Below are 15,661 nucleotides of genomic sequence, written 5' to 3'. Positions count from 1 at the left end.
AGGGCTTTAAATGCCACAGTGAACAGCAGCACTTAATGCAGAGGGCAATGGGGGCACCGCTACTGACTTTTCAGTGGAGGTGGAAGGTGAGCAAATCTGAGCTTTTAAAAGATCGACCTGACAGCACGCTGCGAGTATGAGATGAAGTCAGGATAGACTAAAGGGATGAAGCTATGGGGGCGTGGACTGAGGTACCGGCACTGGGAGTGCAAAGACGGGCCAGACTGCACCGTGAAGGAAGAGCCATGGGACCTGACAATCGCTGGAGCTGGATGTGGGTGGGAAAGGAAGATGGGTCCAAGATGCACTGCGGCTCTGGCCTGGCTGATGGGGAGAATGACAATGCCATTCAGAGCAAATGGAAAATAATGTCTATCTCAAACCACAAACGTAGCTTTGTTCATATAAAGAACAACAATAAGGAAATCAGGAACAAAAATCAGGCCTCTGCAAGGCCACCATCACCAGATTTTTCATAAATACCCTGAAAGAGCTTGCTAATTCAAAGACAAGAAACAGAAATAAGAGGTATAAGAATTTGAGGAGAGATAAAATTGTCATAATTTGAAGATGAGATGACTGTCTACCTAGAAGTCCTAAGAGAATCAGGTAGAATTCATAAGAGTAAGTGATTTCATCCAAGGTGAGTATAAAAATCAATGTCTATCTTCTATTTTTGCTGCAACTGTCAAAAGGACCTACCTTCAATAGCTTCCAAAATAGAAGATACCAAGGAATAACCTTGACGAGATCAGTGTCAGATCCATGTGAAGGAAAGCACAAAACTTTACTGAGAGATAGAAAAGAATAATTGAAGAAATAGAGAGACATCTCAGAAGAACAAATATTGTAAAGCTACTAAATATGTGAACTTACTTAATTTAACAATGCCAATCAAAATACCAAGTGACTTTCCCCCCAACAGGGGCAGAGGGACTTAAAAAAATTATTATTGCATTTAACTGAAAGATTAATTCCTAACATAATTCAGACAAAGAAGTGTAATGATAAAGAACTAGTCCTAAAAGTCATCAAAGTGACCTGGAATAAAAATAAACAACTCCAGTTCAAAGGATCCAAATAGAAAGCCATGTCTAATAATTTAATGCATGCAGCATGTGTCAGTGAAGAAAGGAATAATTATTCAAAAAATAACACAGATATGACTGACCAGTCATTTGGGGGAATTTCAGATGTTCACATCAAGGCCGTTATCAAAATAAATCCCAAGTGGAGGAAAGAATAAACTTAAGCAACAGTTCAAGTTTAGACATCTAAAAATTAATACAAGTTATTCTTTTTATCATATCTTTGGAGCAGACTTCAAAGGCTCTGAGCAATGGAAGGAATTACAGAGAAAAGCACTGATAGATTTTACTCAAAAATAGATGAGAACAACTACAATTTAAAAGCCAAGTTAACAAATGAGAGGAAATATTAACAACAAACATGACAAATGTTTATCATCTGTGGAAGAGCAGATATTTAAGCCCAAGTCAATAAACAGGCAAAGAGCAGATGATTTAGGGGAAAGAGAAGGAGAGCAGAGATGGAAGGGAGAGGTGGGAAAAGAAGGTAAATAAAAAGAAAGAGAGAAACAAAAAAGAAAAGAAAAGAAATAATATCTAAATGTTGTAATGCTTGTAATTTTCCCTATATTTTAAGATTTTCCCTCTATAAAATAAGCTAAAATGTTAGTAGGGCTACTCTCTGGATGAGACAGTGATGATTTATTTCCTCTTTCAACAACTGGGTATTTCCTCTAATTTTCACATTTAAAATCAGGCTACAGCTTACCATCTACGGTGTGTCAGAATTTAATTGCCAGCATTGATTTCTTGGTAGTATGAAAATAATAATGATGTTGCTGGTGATGATGCCACATCATACAATAATGGAATCTCTGATTCAATGAAAAATGTTATATATACTACCAGCTCTGCCACTTAGTAGCCAAGTGACTTGGAGCGAAGTCACTCAACTTGCTGTGCCTCGGTTTCCCCATCAGTAAAACAGGGGTAAAATAGTCCCTACTTTAAAGACTTGTTGGGGGGAATAAATGAGTTAACATATGTGAAGCTCTTAAACACGTAGTAAGTAAATAATCTCCATTTTATAGAAAGACTCAAAAAGGTTAAATAACTTACCCAAAGTCCCAACCCTTAGGTATGCATCTCAGCTGGAATTCAAATCCATATTTATCTGGTTCTATTACACTGCCTAATTCCCAAGGTAGAGGTAAAGATCAAAGACTTATGCTCCCCGATTTATGCAAATGTGTTAGCATTGGTGACATCAAACAGCTGTCAGATTATTATTACATAATCTGATCATTTAACTTGCAAGTGGAGGTGGTATAAATTTTTACTTTTTACCAGCTGCATTGCAAAGAGGTTTTTTTTTTTCCCCTTACTCTTTAGCTTTTAAGGATGTATTTTTGTAATTCATGAGGTTAGAAGGAAAGAATTGGCCCCAAACTGCCTTGGAAAAGCTGCAGGCTGACACCATAATGAGGCCAGAGATGGAGCCCATGCCCATAGAGTTCTCTGTCCACTTCAGTAAGTAGCCATTAGCCTACATGGAAACAAAAATGACTGGTCCAAAGTAGACGTGAAGGGTTACGACTTACCATTCTGTCTGCAAATCCTCCTGCTATCCCGAGGCGAAAGTTCTGCCCGTATCTAAGGACCTGACCAATGACCTCTCCAGCTGCACTGTCAGTGGAGAATTAATAGAACGTAAATTCTCTGTATTAGGATCATTCTACAGCTCTATTTTTTGTGTATGCACTTTTGTTTATAATTTTCTCAGTAATGTCTATTCATGTACCATAACTGAAATAAGTCACTTACCAAAAGGTCTTTTCTTTTGGCCTTCAAGTCTTGCTGGCACCTTACTCACTGTCTTCCAACACACTCGGAACACACAGTGTTCCCACTTTGTGAGCCTAGGGTAGACTGAGCAAGTCATACTGTCCTACACTAATGAATTGGTCCAAGTCCACTGACATCTTTTTTTTAATTGAAGTACAATTGATATATAATCTTATATTTAGTTTTAAGTGTATACATCATGATTTGATATTTATACACGTTAGATGATCACAGTAAATCTACTTACCATCTGTTGCCATTAAAAATTATTATATTACTGACTATATTCCCTATTCTATATATGACATCCCCATACACTGACAACTTTAGAGAGAAGCAAGGTAACAAATTTGTAGACATTTAATACACTCTTCCCTCTTAATCTTCCAGGAAACAGAAATTGTGATCAATTTTTAGCTGTTTTAACATAAATTATGTGTATTCAAAAAATCTAAAGACTTAAAGGACTAGTTATATCCCTGTCATATAAAATTGCTATCATAGTTTAGTAACAAACTGAAAGCAATGACTTTTAATTGTAATTATTCTCTAAGGATTTAAATGCTCATCTCCAAAAATTCAAGCACATTTTTAGTGGACAATTAATTTTAAAACAGCAAATCCCCATGTACTGCTACCTTGCATTTAACTATATATTTCTGACGTAGAAATAACAGAGTAGCATTAAAAACAATGAAAGCACTCAAATGAGCTCAAAGCATTATGAAATGTTATTAGGAAAACCCACTTTGCTTCTGGGCAGATTCTGAATTTAATTCCCTGGATCCAATACTTTTGAATTAAGCATTTTGAATTGAATTCAAATTATCCATTATCCTGATGTGAATTGAAATCAAATTACCCATTATCCTGATGTTTAAGGTAACAGGATTGTAAAGGCCCCTTGACAATCATTCTCAAGATAAGAAAGTAAGATGAGAATCACAGAGAATATTCACATAACCTTTGCCTCCAATCAGCACTGCTCTAATCCCAGGGCATCCTTAAACTGCAAGTGAAAACAGATATTTATGATGAAAATGAGCCTAAAATTAAAGTATCTTTACCACAAAATGGTAAAAGTGTTTCTGCCAACCGGGATCTTGGTTTGAGCTGCACTCAGGCCACAGGGCACCTCTAATTCGTCACTCAGATGGGCTTTAATTTCATCTGGAGTCATACACAAGCTCAGGTCCCCACCCAGAAACAGATCAGCTTCTGTCTCAGGGTGATCAGGATTCACAAGCATCACTTTGTCGCCATAGCGAATGTATCCATCTTCAGATATGGAAAGCTGCATCTACAATTTAAATAGGAGTTTTTCAGATAAACCATGCGATTCCTTCACAGCCAGTGCTGAGGCCACTGCAGATGTACCCTATTTTAAGAAGGGATTGACTTGAATTTCCTGAAATCTTTCTTCTTCCTTTTCCTGCCACCAATCTGCTCCCAATTTGCCAAATCAATGCCCCTGATAATCCCAAACGAAGTAAAATAAAGCTGATGAAAAATTACATGGGTTGATTCCATTATTGATTTATTCAGCATTCCTAGAAATTTTCTTGAGCACCAACTAAAGGGCATCTTACTCGTGCATGTATCAATCTATTCATTTCTTAATTTGGAAAATGCAGGTGAACATAATAGCAAACTTCTCATGTTTCTAAAATCTTAGGGAATTTTAAACATTGTGGTTATCTAAAGAGAAGAATCGGTATTTTCCAAATGACAACTCACTTATGGAATTTTTGCTTGCTTAACATATTCTCACATTTAATTTGATAGACTTTTGAAAACAACGCTTGAATTTAAAATTACCGGTCTCAAAAGATTCTCTTTCAGTCTTCTGTTTCTCTGTATGAGAAGTTGTCCCTTGTCCCTCTTTGCTAAGAAGTCTTTCATGAGCTCCTGGTTAAAGAGAAAAATGAATGAAACCCAAAGGGTCAACAATAGTCCTGAATAATAGAGATACTGAGAGCTTTTAGGTCCAAAGCATGACAAGTTGTAAAAGCAAACTTTGAGAACGTAAAAAGAAATGTGAGCCTAATGGGAATGGGGGACTTTTTTTTAGCATTACTTTATTTTCTGTTTCATTGTGGAATGTTTAGAAAAATGAGAAAGACACAAAAAAGAAACATCACCTGTAATTACTCCAACCAGTGACAATGATGAGTAACATTTGGAGGTCATATATCCCCTCCTACTGAGGTCTCTGCTAGTTGTATGATGATGGACACCGAAAGTGTCTCCCCACCCAACTAGTTCCATTAAAGGATGGCCCAGGGTCTTGTTAAGACCGCCATAGGACAATTCAGGGCAATGAGTATGAGGTCAGTAAAAGGGATGCTACAGGGACACTCAGGAGGGGATGTGGGACAAGGTGGCGGATGGGGGCAGTATTTCTGCTTAGAGTCTACCTGCTCACCTGGACCGCAGCTTCGGAGACTGTAAGTCTCTGCGGAACAGAGGGAATTTCGTGGGGCTCTAGACTAAGGGAGAGACACAGGCAGGGGCCTTGAGAGTTTGGGACGCCAAGAGACGCGGGTAAAGAGTAGAAGGGCGTGAGACCTGCGGGTCAGCCAGTGAGATTCTTAGGGCGTTCAGAGGGAGTTGGGATTTTAGGGACATCTGGTGTGTGCTGGGTGCGAAAGGAGGCTTGGGATGCTCAGTGTAGGGGCCCGAACTTAGGCCAGGGGTGGGAGTCCCCGGGCAGTGGGCGGGCCGTGCCCGGCCACTCCCTCCGTACCTCCTCCAGGTAGACGTCCTCGTTCCAGTTGCCCATCCGGACTCCTGGACCGTACAGGTTCTGAGCCATCGTCCCCTGCTCTCCCATGAACAAGCTTCCGGGGCACACCGCCTGTGTTAGCCTCCCCGTCGCCATGACAACCCGGTCCCCTGCGATTGGCCAAGGTCCGGGACCCTGCTAGCCAATAAGTGACGACACACGAGTTGCGCTGGGCTCTGGTGCGGCCCCATCCCAGGGGCTGTCACCGCCCCTCCTCCGCCCCCCCCACCACCCTGCGCCTCACTTCCCCTCTTAGGTTTTTCTTGAGTTTAATTGCAAAGGAGGCAAGAGAAAAAACTCGAGCCTACAGACCTCACTGTCCTAAATGATCGCTAGAGCGAAATTTTAAACTTTTTTTTCTTTTAGAATCTAAACGAAAATTGCTTTTAAGTAGAGTATCCCTTGCTTTGGGGGGCAGCAAAGAGGAGCTTTGAAATGGAAGCATAGCTTGCTTGCAGCCTACTTTTATTATCGGAAAGCAGCCGTTTCATCCTAATCATAATACTGGCTCAATGTAGAAATTTGGAAACCAAAATAATATAGAAAGAAGGTGGCAGAGAAAATTACTCAAAATTTTCACTGTCTCCAAAGTAAGAAATATGTCATGCTAGCCTATTTGTGTTTATATGTTTCTGAGGTGGTTCTTATTTTCATAGACTTTACAGCATTCCTCCTCCCTCCCCCAGATACCAAGTGCAAGGACAAGCCTATGATTTGCAAGAAGTCTTGATAAAACTGGAATATGCTGGAGCCAACTTTTTTTAAACAAAATATAATTTTATGAGTAGGAAGGGTGAACAGTTACTGCAGGACTCCCCAGGGCTTGATGCTGATTGAATGTATTCAGTAATTCACCTTTATTTAGTGTCTACTAAGAGAGGACAGAAATGAAAGACACAGGGACCTTTCTTCCCTTCAGCAACCTCAGTCTAAAAGAGAAGAGAGTTCATGAAAACAAATTACTTCAGAAAGAATGGAATGAGTGCAATTAAAGATGTGCCAATGAAGGGCCATAGGCACTTAAAGAAAGATTCATTTCTGCCTTGGGGGATGGTGAGAATGAGAGTAAGGAGATCTATGGGTGGTAACTGAGGGAAAGGGGACTTTGGAGAAGAACTTGGATTTGAGCTGCCAGGCTGCAGCTTGGGATACAAATAGGAATATTCTCACACATTTGTGAATCCATGAGATTTGTCAGTACAGCATCACATGCTAGCATCACATGCTAACATCCTTCAAAAGGATAAATGGGACAAAGAAGGTCAGATATTATATCACTAACTGCACTTGATAAATCAAGTAACTGAGACTCAAAGATGCTGGTGGCTTATCCAAGTTCAAACTGCTAACAGTTGCTCAAAGCAAAGACTTAACTCAGATTTTCTGACTCCAAAGTCCATGTTTTTTCTCTTTGTTTCCATATTCCCTGCAAAATTGGGAGTATGATAAGGCAACTTTGGTCTCCCTATGATTTATTAAGGTTCTAATGATTCAGTTATTTGCTTAAGTCCTTACAGCAAGACAGCTTTGCTCTCACCTATTTTCTTTGTGCTATTATGGTCAAGTATTGTACACTTCTGTATGTTACAGGATCAACAATACAATTACATACATGTTGCTTTATGCAATTGCTTCTTAAATCAGTCAGGATTAAAAATGTGCAATTATACTCTTTTGTAAATTACATACATAATTATCTTTATTTTTTCATGTGGATACCAATTACAGCCTGGTATTACTTGCTTTCCACCTGAAGAGTCTCTGTTGGTATTTCTTGTAAAGCAGGTCTGCTAACAACACATTGTCTCAGTTTTTACCTGTCTGCCTATTTCACCTTCATCCTTGTAAGATAGTTTTACTGGGTATAAGACTCTTGGTTACAGTTTTTTCTTTTAACACTTCAAATATGCCCTCCTTCTGCCTTCTGGCCTCCATTGTCTCTAATAAGAAGTCAATGATTAATCTTATTGGGGTTCCCTTGTTTGTCTACTAAGTGTGTTGTACAGCCCCTTGCTGCTTTCCAGATGTTCTCCTTGTCTTTGTCTTTCATCATTTTGACCATGGTCTGAGTGGCACTCTCTTTGCATTTATCCTATTTGGAATTTGTTGAGCTTCTTGAATGGGTAGATTACTGTTTTTTTTAAATAGAATTTGGGATTTGCCATTCTTTCTTTGAATATTATTCTGCTCCCTTTCTCTCTTTCCTCTTCTTCCAGAGCTCCTTATTGTTGGTGCACTTAATAATGTCCTTGTTTCTGTAAGGCCATATTCACTTTTCTTCCTTCTTTTTTCTCTCTGTTCTTCAAATTGCATAAAATTTCAATCGATTTATCTTCAAGTTTGCTTATTTCTTCTTCTGCCAGCTCAAATTTACTATTCCATCTATCTGGTGAATTTTTCATTTTGGTTATGATACTTCTCAACTCCAGAATCTCCACTTGCCTCTTTCTTTTTTTTTTTATCATTTCTCTATTGATATTCTATATCTGAGGAGGCATTGTAATCATACCTTCCTTAAATTCATTAACCTTGGTTTCTCTTAGTTCTTTGAACATGTTTATAATAATTACTTTGAAGTCTTTGTCTACTGCATCCAACATTTGGGCCCTCTCAAAGCCTGTTATTTTCCCTGTGGATGGATCACATGTTCCTGTTTATTTGCAGGTCTCACAATTTTTTGTTGAAACCTGAACATTTTAGATAACATATTGTAGGAACTCTGGGTACTGATTCCCCACCCCCAGTGCCTGTTGCTGTTGTTTGCTTATCCACTTGTGTATCTGTTTAGTGACTTTGGCTAGACTTGTTAGGTAAGGTCTATTCCCCAACAGGGTGCAGCCCTCTGATGTCACTCTTCAAGGGTATAGCCCTGAACATGCGCAAGGTCCCCTGACCCCCTAAATAAATCTTAATATGATAAAGTAACATAAAGAAGCATCTCACAACTTACAACACAGGTGGATTTAAAAGCCAGGTGATAATAACAAAACTATAAACAAACATACAAGGAGTTTTTTGAAAGAGCTTTTTACTGATTTTTACTTTTATTTTTGAAAAATTATGAAATCTTTATTTTATTGCAATTATAGAGTATTTTAAATTTATATTCTTCAAAACTGCTCAAAACTACTATTAAAACAGAAATGCACACATACATTGCTAGACTCTGCGTAATTTACTCAGTTCATGGTGTAGCAATAAATATCTGTTTAAATTAGGACACCATTCCCTCCCTTTTAGAATTATTATAGTTTTGACATAAACCAGGTATATACTGGAAAACTCATTTGCTATTTCTTTTTCACGATTTGATGAGGCTCTTGGAAAAAGTTAATTGGAGCCTTTTGTTACTTACTTGTGAAACATCTGGCAGGAAAACAAAAGCCAAAGAAATACTTGGACAGGATCATTTTTAGAAAAGAAAAGGTCATTTTTAGAACTTTTAGGATAAAGTTCAAATATTGAGAAAGAGAAATGAGAGTTATCATCTTAGAAGCAAGTAACTTCCAGGCTGCAGAAAATAAGTTTACAAGTCCTCATTGGGCAAGAAACATTGTAAGTGATCACTGTGTCCTAAAGGAAAAAAACGGGATTGAAGTTCCTTTCACTCAGCTTATGCAACCATTTTTGTCTCCGAGCCTCAGCATCTCCATCAATAAAAACGAGTCAAGGATAATTTTACAGCTAACTCTCTAGGAAGCATTTCCAAAATACTCTGTGTATGTTAACAGCTGTGGAGAGGGAAAGAGTTCTGTTGTAGATCAGTTTGAGAAAGACTGGGTTAAATAGGCATCCTTATTGGAGTCCTTCTCAGAGCCTTGAATGTCTTGGCGCTCTCTATAAACCCACAGAAAGATGATACATACGGCATTGCCCAAGCTAAGTTCACTGTGGAATACTTCTTAAAAAGAATCATCTGGGGGGGCTTCCCTGGTGGCGCAGTGGTTGAGAATCTGCCTGCCAATGCAGGGGACACGGGTTCGAGCCCTGGTCTGGGAAGATCCCACATGCCGCGGAGCAACTAGGCCCGTGAGCCACAACTACTGAGCCTGTGCGTCTGGAGCCTGTGCTCCGCAACAAGAGAGGCCGCGATAGTGAGAGGCCCATGCCCCGCGATGAAGAGTGGCCCCCGCTTGCCGCAACTAGAGAAAGCCCTCGCACAGAAACGAAGACCCAACACAGCCATAAATAAATAAATAAACAAATACTTATACTTAAAAAAAAAAAAAAAGTAAAATCTATTAATTAAAAAAAAACAAAAAAAAAACCCAAAAAGAATCATCTTGGGGCTTCCCTGGTGGCACAGTGGTTAAGAATCCTCCTGCCAATGCAGGGGACACGGGTTCAAGCCCTGGTCCGGGAAGATCCCACATGCCGTGGAGCAACTAAGCCCGTGTGCCACAACTACTGAGCCTGTGCTCTACAGCCCGCGAGCCACAACTACTGAGCCCGCGCACTTAGAGCCCGTGCTCCACAACAAGAGAAGCCACCGCAGTGAGAAGCCCGCGCACCGCAACAAAGAGTAGCCCCCGCTCGCTGCAACTAGAGAAAGCCCGTGCACAGCAACGAAGACCCAACGCAGCCAAAAATAAATACATAAAATAAATTAATTTAAAAAAAAAAGAATCATCTTGCAAGAATAATTTTTAAGAGGTTTTGTGCGGCTCAAATGATATAACACTATGTAAAAAGGGGTAGGATTTGGACATGTAGATAAAAGAATCAAGGTAAGCACTTGACAGACAGAGGAAACAGGATGGAGCAGGGCAAAGAAGCTGGAATCTCTAGGGGTCAGAAAGGGGCACACAGTAATGAACGTGAGTGGGGAGAAGCTAGTTGGGGGGCGGGGGGGGACCTGTGGTACAGAGGCAAGTGCTGTGGATTTTCTTCTTTAAGTCAAAGAGAGCCATGAAAGTTTCCGAAGAGGAAATTGACAAAGGGCAGGGTCAAGCTTTGGAAATCTGCTGGGACTATAGGCTGTGGATTTCAGGCAGATGGGCCAAGTAGGGGGCAGGGGTCCCAGTTAGGAGACAGCCTGGGGAGAAGTGATGGGTGTGCTTAAGTAGAGAGGTAGAAAGGAATGATAAAATAGCTCAAGTCAGGACGGTGAGCTCTTGGAAAACGACTGTGCAGTGGCAGAATCCATTGTTCACCCAGCCAAGAGTCACCGAGCCCCAAACACTGTGCTCAGGGATAAATAAGGAAATCATGGGCCCTGCCTTCGTGGAGAGTCAAAAGGAGGACACAATTCTGAGCAAATAAGTACACATGGGAGGCCTGGTGCCAGAGGGTCAGTGCGGGAAACACTTCTCCGAAAGGATGTCAGCAAATAACCATCCTTGGACAAGTAGGCAGGCTGCTGAAAGTCCTGATGGAACTATAATACATCATCATTTTGTTAGTGCGTCATTTACTCTATCCTCTCCAAAGACCACAGGGTGGCGTGTGACCAGAAAAGTGTCTCCCCCTCTTGTTTTCCCTTCTGGTTGCACCAGATCCCTGGGGAAAAGACCACCCACAATGCACTTGTAATTCTCCCTGTCCAGATGCAAGCACCAGAAGCCAGCCTTCACCCCAGGGGCAAACCTGCGGGACTAAAGTCTCTCAGTCCCTCTTTACTGCCGTTGGCAATCTTGCAGAACACCTGCCGTCCCCCTCCATCTAGGCTGACCTCTTGGGTGACAGGCTTGCATGTACTCTTAAGTCCTGGAAGCAGAAGAAATTTCCTTCTGTTTACAGAAGGAGGAGGGTGTACCCTATGAAGAGGAAGCCCTTCTGTTCTACTCCTCTCCCTGCTGGGCTTGGAAATGCCAAGGGCAGGATTTGGCGGCAGGAGATAGGAAAAACCAAATGGCCTGCCTAAGAGAGCAAGAAGAAAGCCAGTTTCTTCCCCGTCGGGGCGGGGAAGTCTGGAGAAGCACCAGCACCCAGGGGAAGGGGTGCCCAGGAGAAAAGAAGCTCCCTGGGCAGGACTCTGCACTTTCCACAGGCATGGAAGCAAGGCTGCCAGCTGTCTCTTCTAGATCTCAAAGCACAAGGAGGATGTTTAGCTTCTAGGAGTGTCATTCTGTTTTAAAAGTACCAGAAATTCATTTCCAACTCTTTCTCCCTTTTTAAAGTAGAGGAGCCCCCTTTTCCAACCAAAGCAAGACGGAACTGAATTACAGAAAACAGAGAGACTCAAATGATGAGCCCCAAATGTCCACCCTGTCGCCCTGGAGGACACCGAGAGTCTACAGAGGAGCCTAGTTTGAAAACAGCTGATCTATTTTGTCTCATGCCTGACTTTACAGGTGATGAAAGTGAGGCTTACAGAGCGGGACTCAGTGCCAGGAGTTCTTCAGGAAGAAAAGCAGCGGCTGGAATCAATGCCACTTTTCTCTCAGTCCAGGGCTTTTTCTACTTTGCAGCCCTCACAGGTCCCCGTCCAAGGGACCACTCATCTTTTTACCACTGACCCGTTAATCTTGTCTTTCTGGTCAAAAGAAAGTTCTGGCCTTTATCGCTCCAGAAAGATATACATAGAAGCATTTTACACATTGAAGGCAAGATTTAGAATGCGACAAGGATAAATCCATTTGGGTCCATTTCTCCTGTTCTTTTGCAATATGAAAGCCAGTAATTACAAATGTGTTCTGAAAGCAAGGCAACCATGAAAACACTTAACAGTACCCTAGGACACAGTGGAGAAATGAACCAGTTCCAGGAAATTCTGGAGGGTGTCAATGCAAAGACACATTTCCCCAAGCGGTCAGCGTTTCCAGTTCCTTTAATGTGACGGGAAAAGATAGAATATCCCTTCGATTCACAAATGAGGAAACGGAAGCACAGAGAGGTTATGGGGAATACCCAAGTTAGCATCCGAGCCAGAACTAAAAGCTACCACAAGCATGCAGGAAGAGAGGAGGAAGAAAGAAAGGAGAGAAAACAGAGAAAAGTAGGGCCTTGTATTTTCATAGCATCCCCAGGTGTTACACCGCTTTCCACACAACATTTTATTTGAGTATTACCATTACAGGAAGTTGGAAAATAATTCTATGTTCTATGGCTAGCTCTGTGGTTTAAAACACAAGCTCTGGAGTCAAACATTCTTAGTTCAAATCCCAGAACTAACCACTGGCAGGCTGTGTGACCTTCAGGTAAAGTCATGACCTCTCTGTGACTCAGTTTCTCCATCTGTAAAATGAGGAAATAATAAAACCCACTTCATATGGTTATTGGGAGGCATAAATGAGAGTGTCCAGGACAGAGCAAGCGGTCAGTAGCTACTGCTGCTTATTGAACTGGAAAGACTGACATCAGGAGTGGCTGGACCAAGGAGTTTTCTGTTTGCAAGATTCACAAGTTTCAAGTTCAAGGGATATTTCATTTTACAAATGGGGAAACAAAGACCCAGCCAGGGGAAGAGAAGTGGCTAAAGTCACACAGCTAGTGACTCCAGGACTCCTACTAATTTCTTCTGTTAGACGCTAAGGTTCCAAGTAAGAAGCTGGAAGATGAAGCATGTCTTCAGTACATAATTCCCAAATAGACAGTAAAGGTGGTAATGTTTAATATTATGGCTCTGTGTGGTAGAAAAATTCCATATGGGGAGTTAATTACCTATAAAGGTATCATTCTCCCTTCTCTTAGGGTGAGCTCTGTGGGCCAGTAGGATGGTCTGAACTGCCCAGAAGCACAGAGGCAGTGCCAATGCATGGCCTGGGAAGAGCCCTGGACCCACTGCCTCCAAATCCAGTGCTCCCTGGATCATACAACTAGCACACCCTCTAAGAAACGGGGAGAGAAATTACACACACCACAATCCTTGAGTTGTTGAATTTCTCCTTCAAATATCCTTCTAGGGACTTCTGTGAGCTGCACTAAACTGTAGCTTCAACTAGGGTAGGGTTATTCTGTTTATCAAAATCTGATAAATACCCTGAGAATTTCTGGGAAGCACTCTCATCTGCTGCTGTTGAGAAGGAAAACAGCAACAATGATTCTGGAAGGCAATTTTGCATTACGTCATCAAGAGCCTTAAAAATAAATATACTAGATATCTCTAAATTCCACTTTAAGGATATTATACCAAGGCGATGTGTATATTAACAGGAAAAAATTGCAAAGAACACACAACCCAAGTATCCAATAATAATGGGTTGTTTCAGTAAATTACAGAGCATGTGTGCTTTGGAAGGCTATGCGACTATTAAAAATCATGATATAAGAGCAATATTTAATGATTTGGGAGATGTTCATAACATTGTGAATTAAAATGAGATTACAAAAGAGTTTATAATGTAAGATGTCCGTTTTACATTTAAAATGTGTATTTTTATTATATATATTCATAGGAAAAATAATATAATTTATAAACATGTGTGACGATCTATTTGTACATCTATATGTAAAATATGCATACATGCTATATATAATACAATATAAAAAAAAAAGAAGCCTGATGCCCCCTCCATATCATATAAAATCATACACATGTATAATCTACATAATCTGTACATATATAATCTATACACATATATATACATAGCTGATATGGAGGGGGCATCAGGCTTCTTTTTTTTTTTAATATTTATTTATTTATTTGGCTGCTCCGGGTCTTAGTTGTGGCACGCGGGATCTTTTATTTGCGGCATTCGAACTCTTAGTTACGGCATGTGGGATCTTAGTTCCCTGATCAGGGATCAAACCCGGGCCCCCTGCATTGGGAGCGTGGAGACTTAGCCACTGGATCACCAGGGAAGTCCCTGCCTAGGCTTTGCATATGAGAATGCTTTTTTTTTTTTTTTTTTCTATAATGAGCATGCAATTTTTTGCAATAATAAAAAAAGAAAACCCTCTGAAGACATTCTGGCCCAGGGGTAATCCACACCTAAACTAAAGCTCTGATCTGTGTCCCAACAGCAGGACTAGTGGATAAAAGGTCTCAGTGGCTCGAGAAGTTAGGACCAAGAATGGGAGCCAACTCTCTGCTCGAACTCCTCCAAGCACCTCACTCAGCAGATGTTGGCAGCTTTTATATAATCACTGTGGTCCACTTCTCGTGCTCATTGGTAGTTTGTCAGCCAGAAGAGCTTGCGAGGACAAGGTCTTTTCTGACCTTTCTTTGGAGGTGAATTGGATTCGATAGCTGGGCAATTGCGCCCTCGTGTGGCACCTCCTGGGTACAGCTTTTTGTCCGTAACGAGGAAACTATGGACTCAAGGCAGGAGACCCCTTGTAGACCCCAGTTTACGAGTGGGTCTTTGTTCCCAAAGGGAGTTGTTAAGTTGGGCTTCTAGAAATTACAATGCATCTCCCTAGAAGTGATAAACATTGAGGTTAAGAACCACTCAAATGTCAAAAGCCTATTAAATCACTGTCTACTTATAATAGTCTCAGCTTCCCCTCCTGTAAATAATACTGTTTTACAGTGTGTTCTAAGAGTATCAAGATATTTGAGGCTTTCCAACAGGATGTTTTTATTGCCCTTGATGTTTCCTCTATTTGAATTTCCTTACTCAAGACACTTCTTCCCCATGTAATTTCTACTCATTCATCAAGACCATCCCAAAGGTCATCTCCCTCAATAACATCCCCAGACTGGACAAAGCCAGTCACCCCTCTCCTGGCTCTCAACGCACTTTGTATTTTCTCTGCAAATTGCTATGATTAGAAGTTTTTATTGGCAATGGGCAATTTGAACCAGTGTGTAAGCTCCATGAGGACGGTGGCTTTTTGTTTCATTGGTGTATCCTTAGCACTTAGCACAATGCCTGATACATAGGCATCCAAAAGTACACGTTAATCAAAGAATTGTTCGGTTACGTATTCCCCCTTCCCAGCTCCCTTGGGGCCATCTTCAGTACAGTCCAGCACAAGCACGCTTACCCTTAGATACAGTCATAAATGTTATTTACTGAAAATACCCAGCTACACCCACCCAACACCCACCCAACACAGAGACTGGTTGCACACGGACTTGGCCATCTCCTGTCTGCTACTGTCTTTGAAAGACTGTCCA

The 15,661-nt window shown here is 41.0% G+C and overlaps 1 protein-coding gene across 1 annotated transcript in view; it reads right to left on the bottom strand.

Moving 5' to 3' along the window:
* Positions 1 to 15,661, bottom strand: part of CFAP161 (cilia and flagella associated protein 161) — a 42,088-nt gene that overhangs the window by 6,365 nt on the left and 20,062 nt on the right. Inside the window, exons 3-6 of the mRNA XM_059915350.1 lie at positions 5,620 to 5,796; positions 4,692 to 4,781; positions 3,941 to 4,173; positions 2,630 to 2,714 (exon numbers count right to left, since the gene is read on the bottom strand). Of these exons, the coding sequence (XP_059771333.1) occupies positions 2,630 to 2,714; positions 3,941 to 4,173; positions 4,692 to 4,781; positions 5,620 to 5,754 (543 nt within the window). The 5' untranslated portion in view covers positions 5,755 to 5,796. The remainder of the gene's footprint in view (positions 1 to 2,629; positions 2,715 to 3,940; positions 4,174 to 4,691; positions 4,782 to 5,619; positions 5,797 to 15,661) is intronic.

The sequence above is a fragment of the Balaenoptera ricei genome, chromosome 2 (assembly GCF_028023285.1).
Source record: "Balaenoptera ricei isolate mBalRic1 chromosome 2, mBalRic1.hap2, whole genome shotgun sequence".
Taxonomy (NCBI): Eukaryota; Metazoa; Chordata; class Mammalia; order Artiodactyla; family Balaenopteridae; genus Balaenoptera; species Balaenoptera ricei.
Note: the sequence above shows the minus strand (reverse complement) of the source record. Positions and strands in the feature narration are given on the sequence as shown.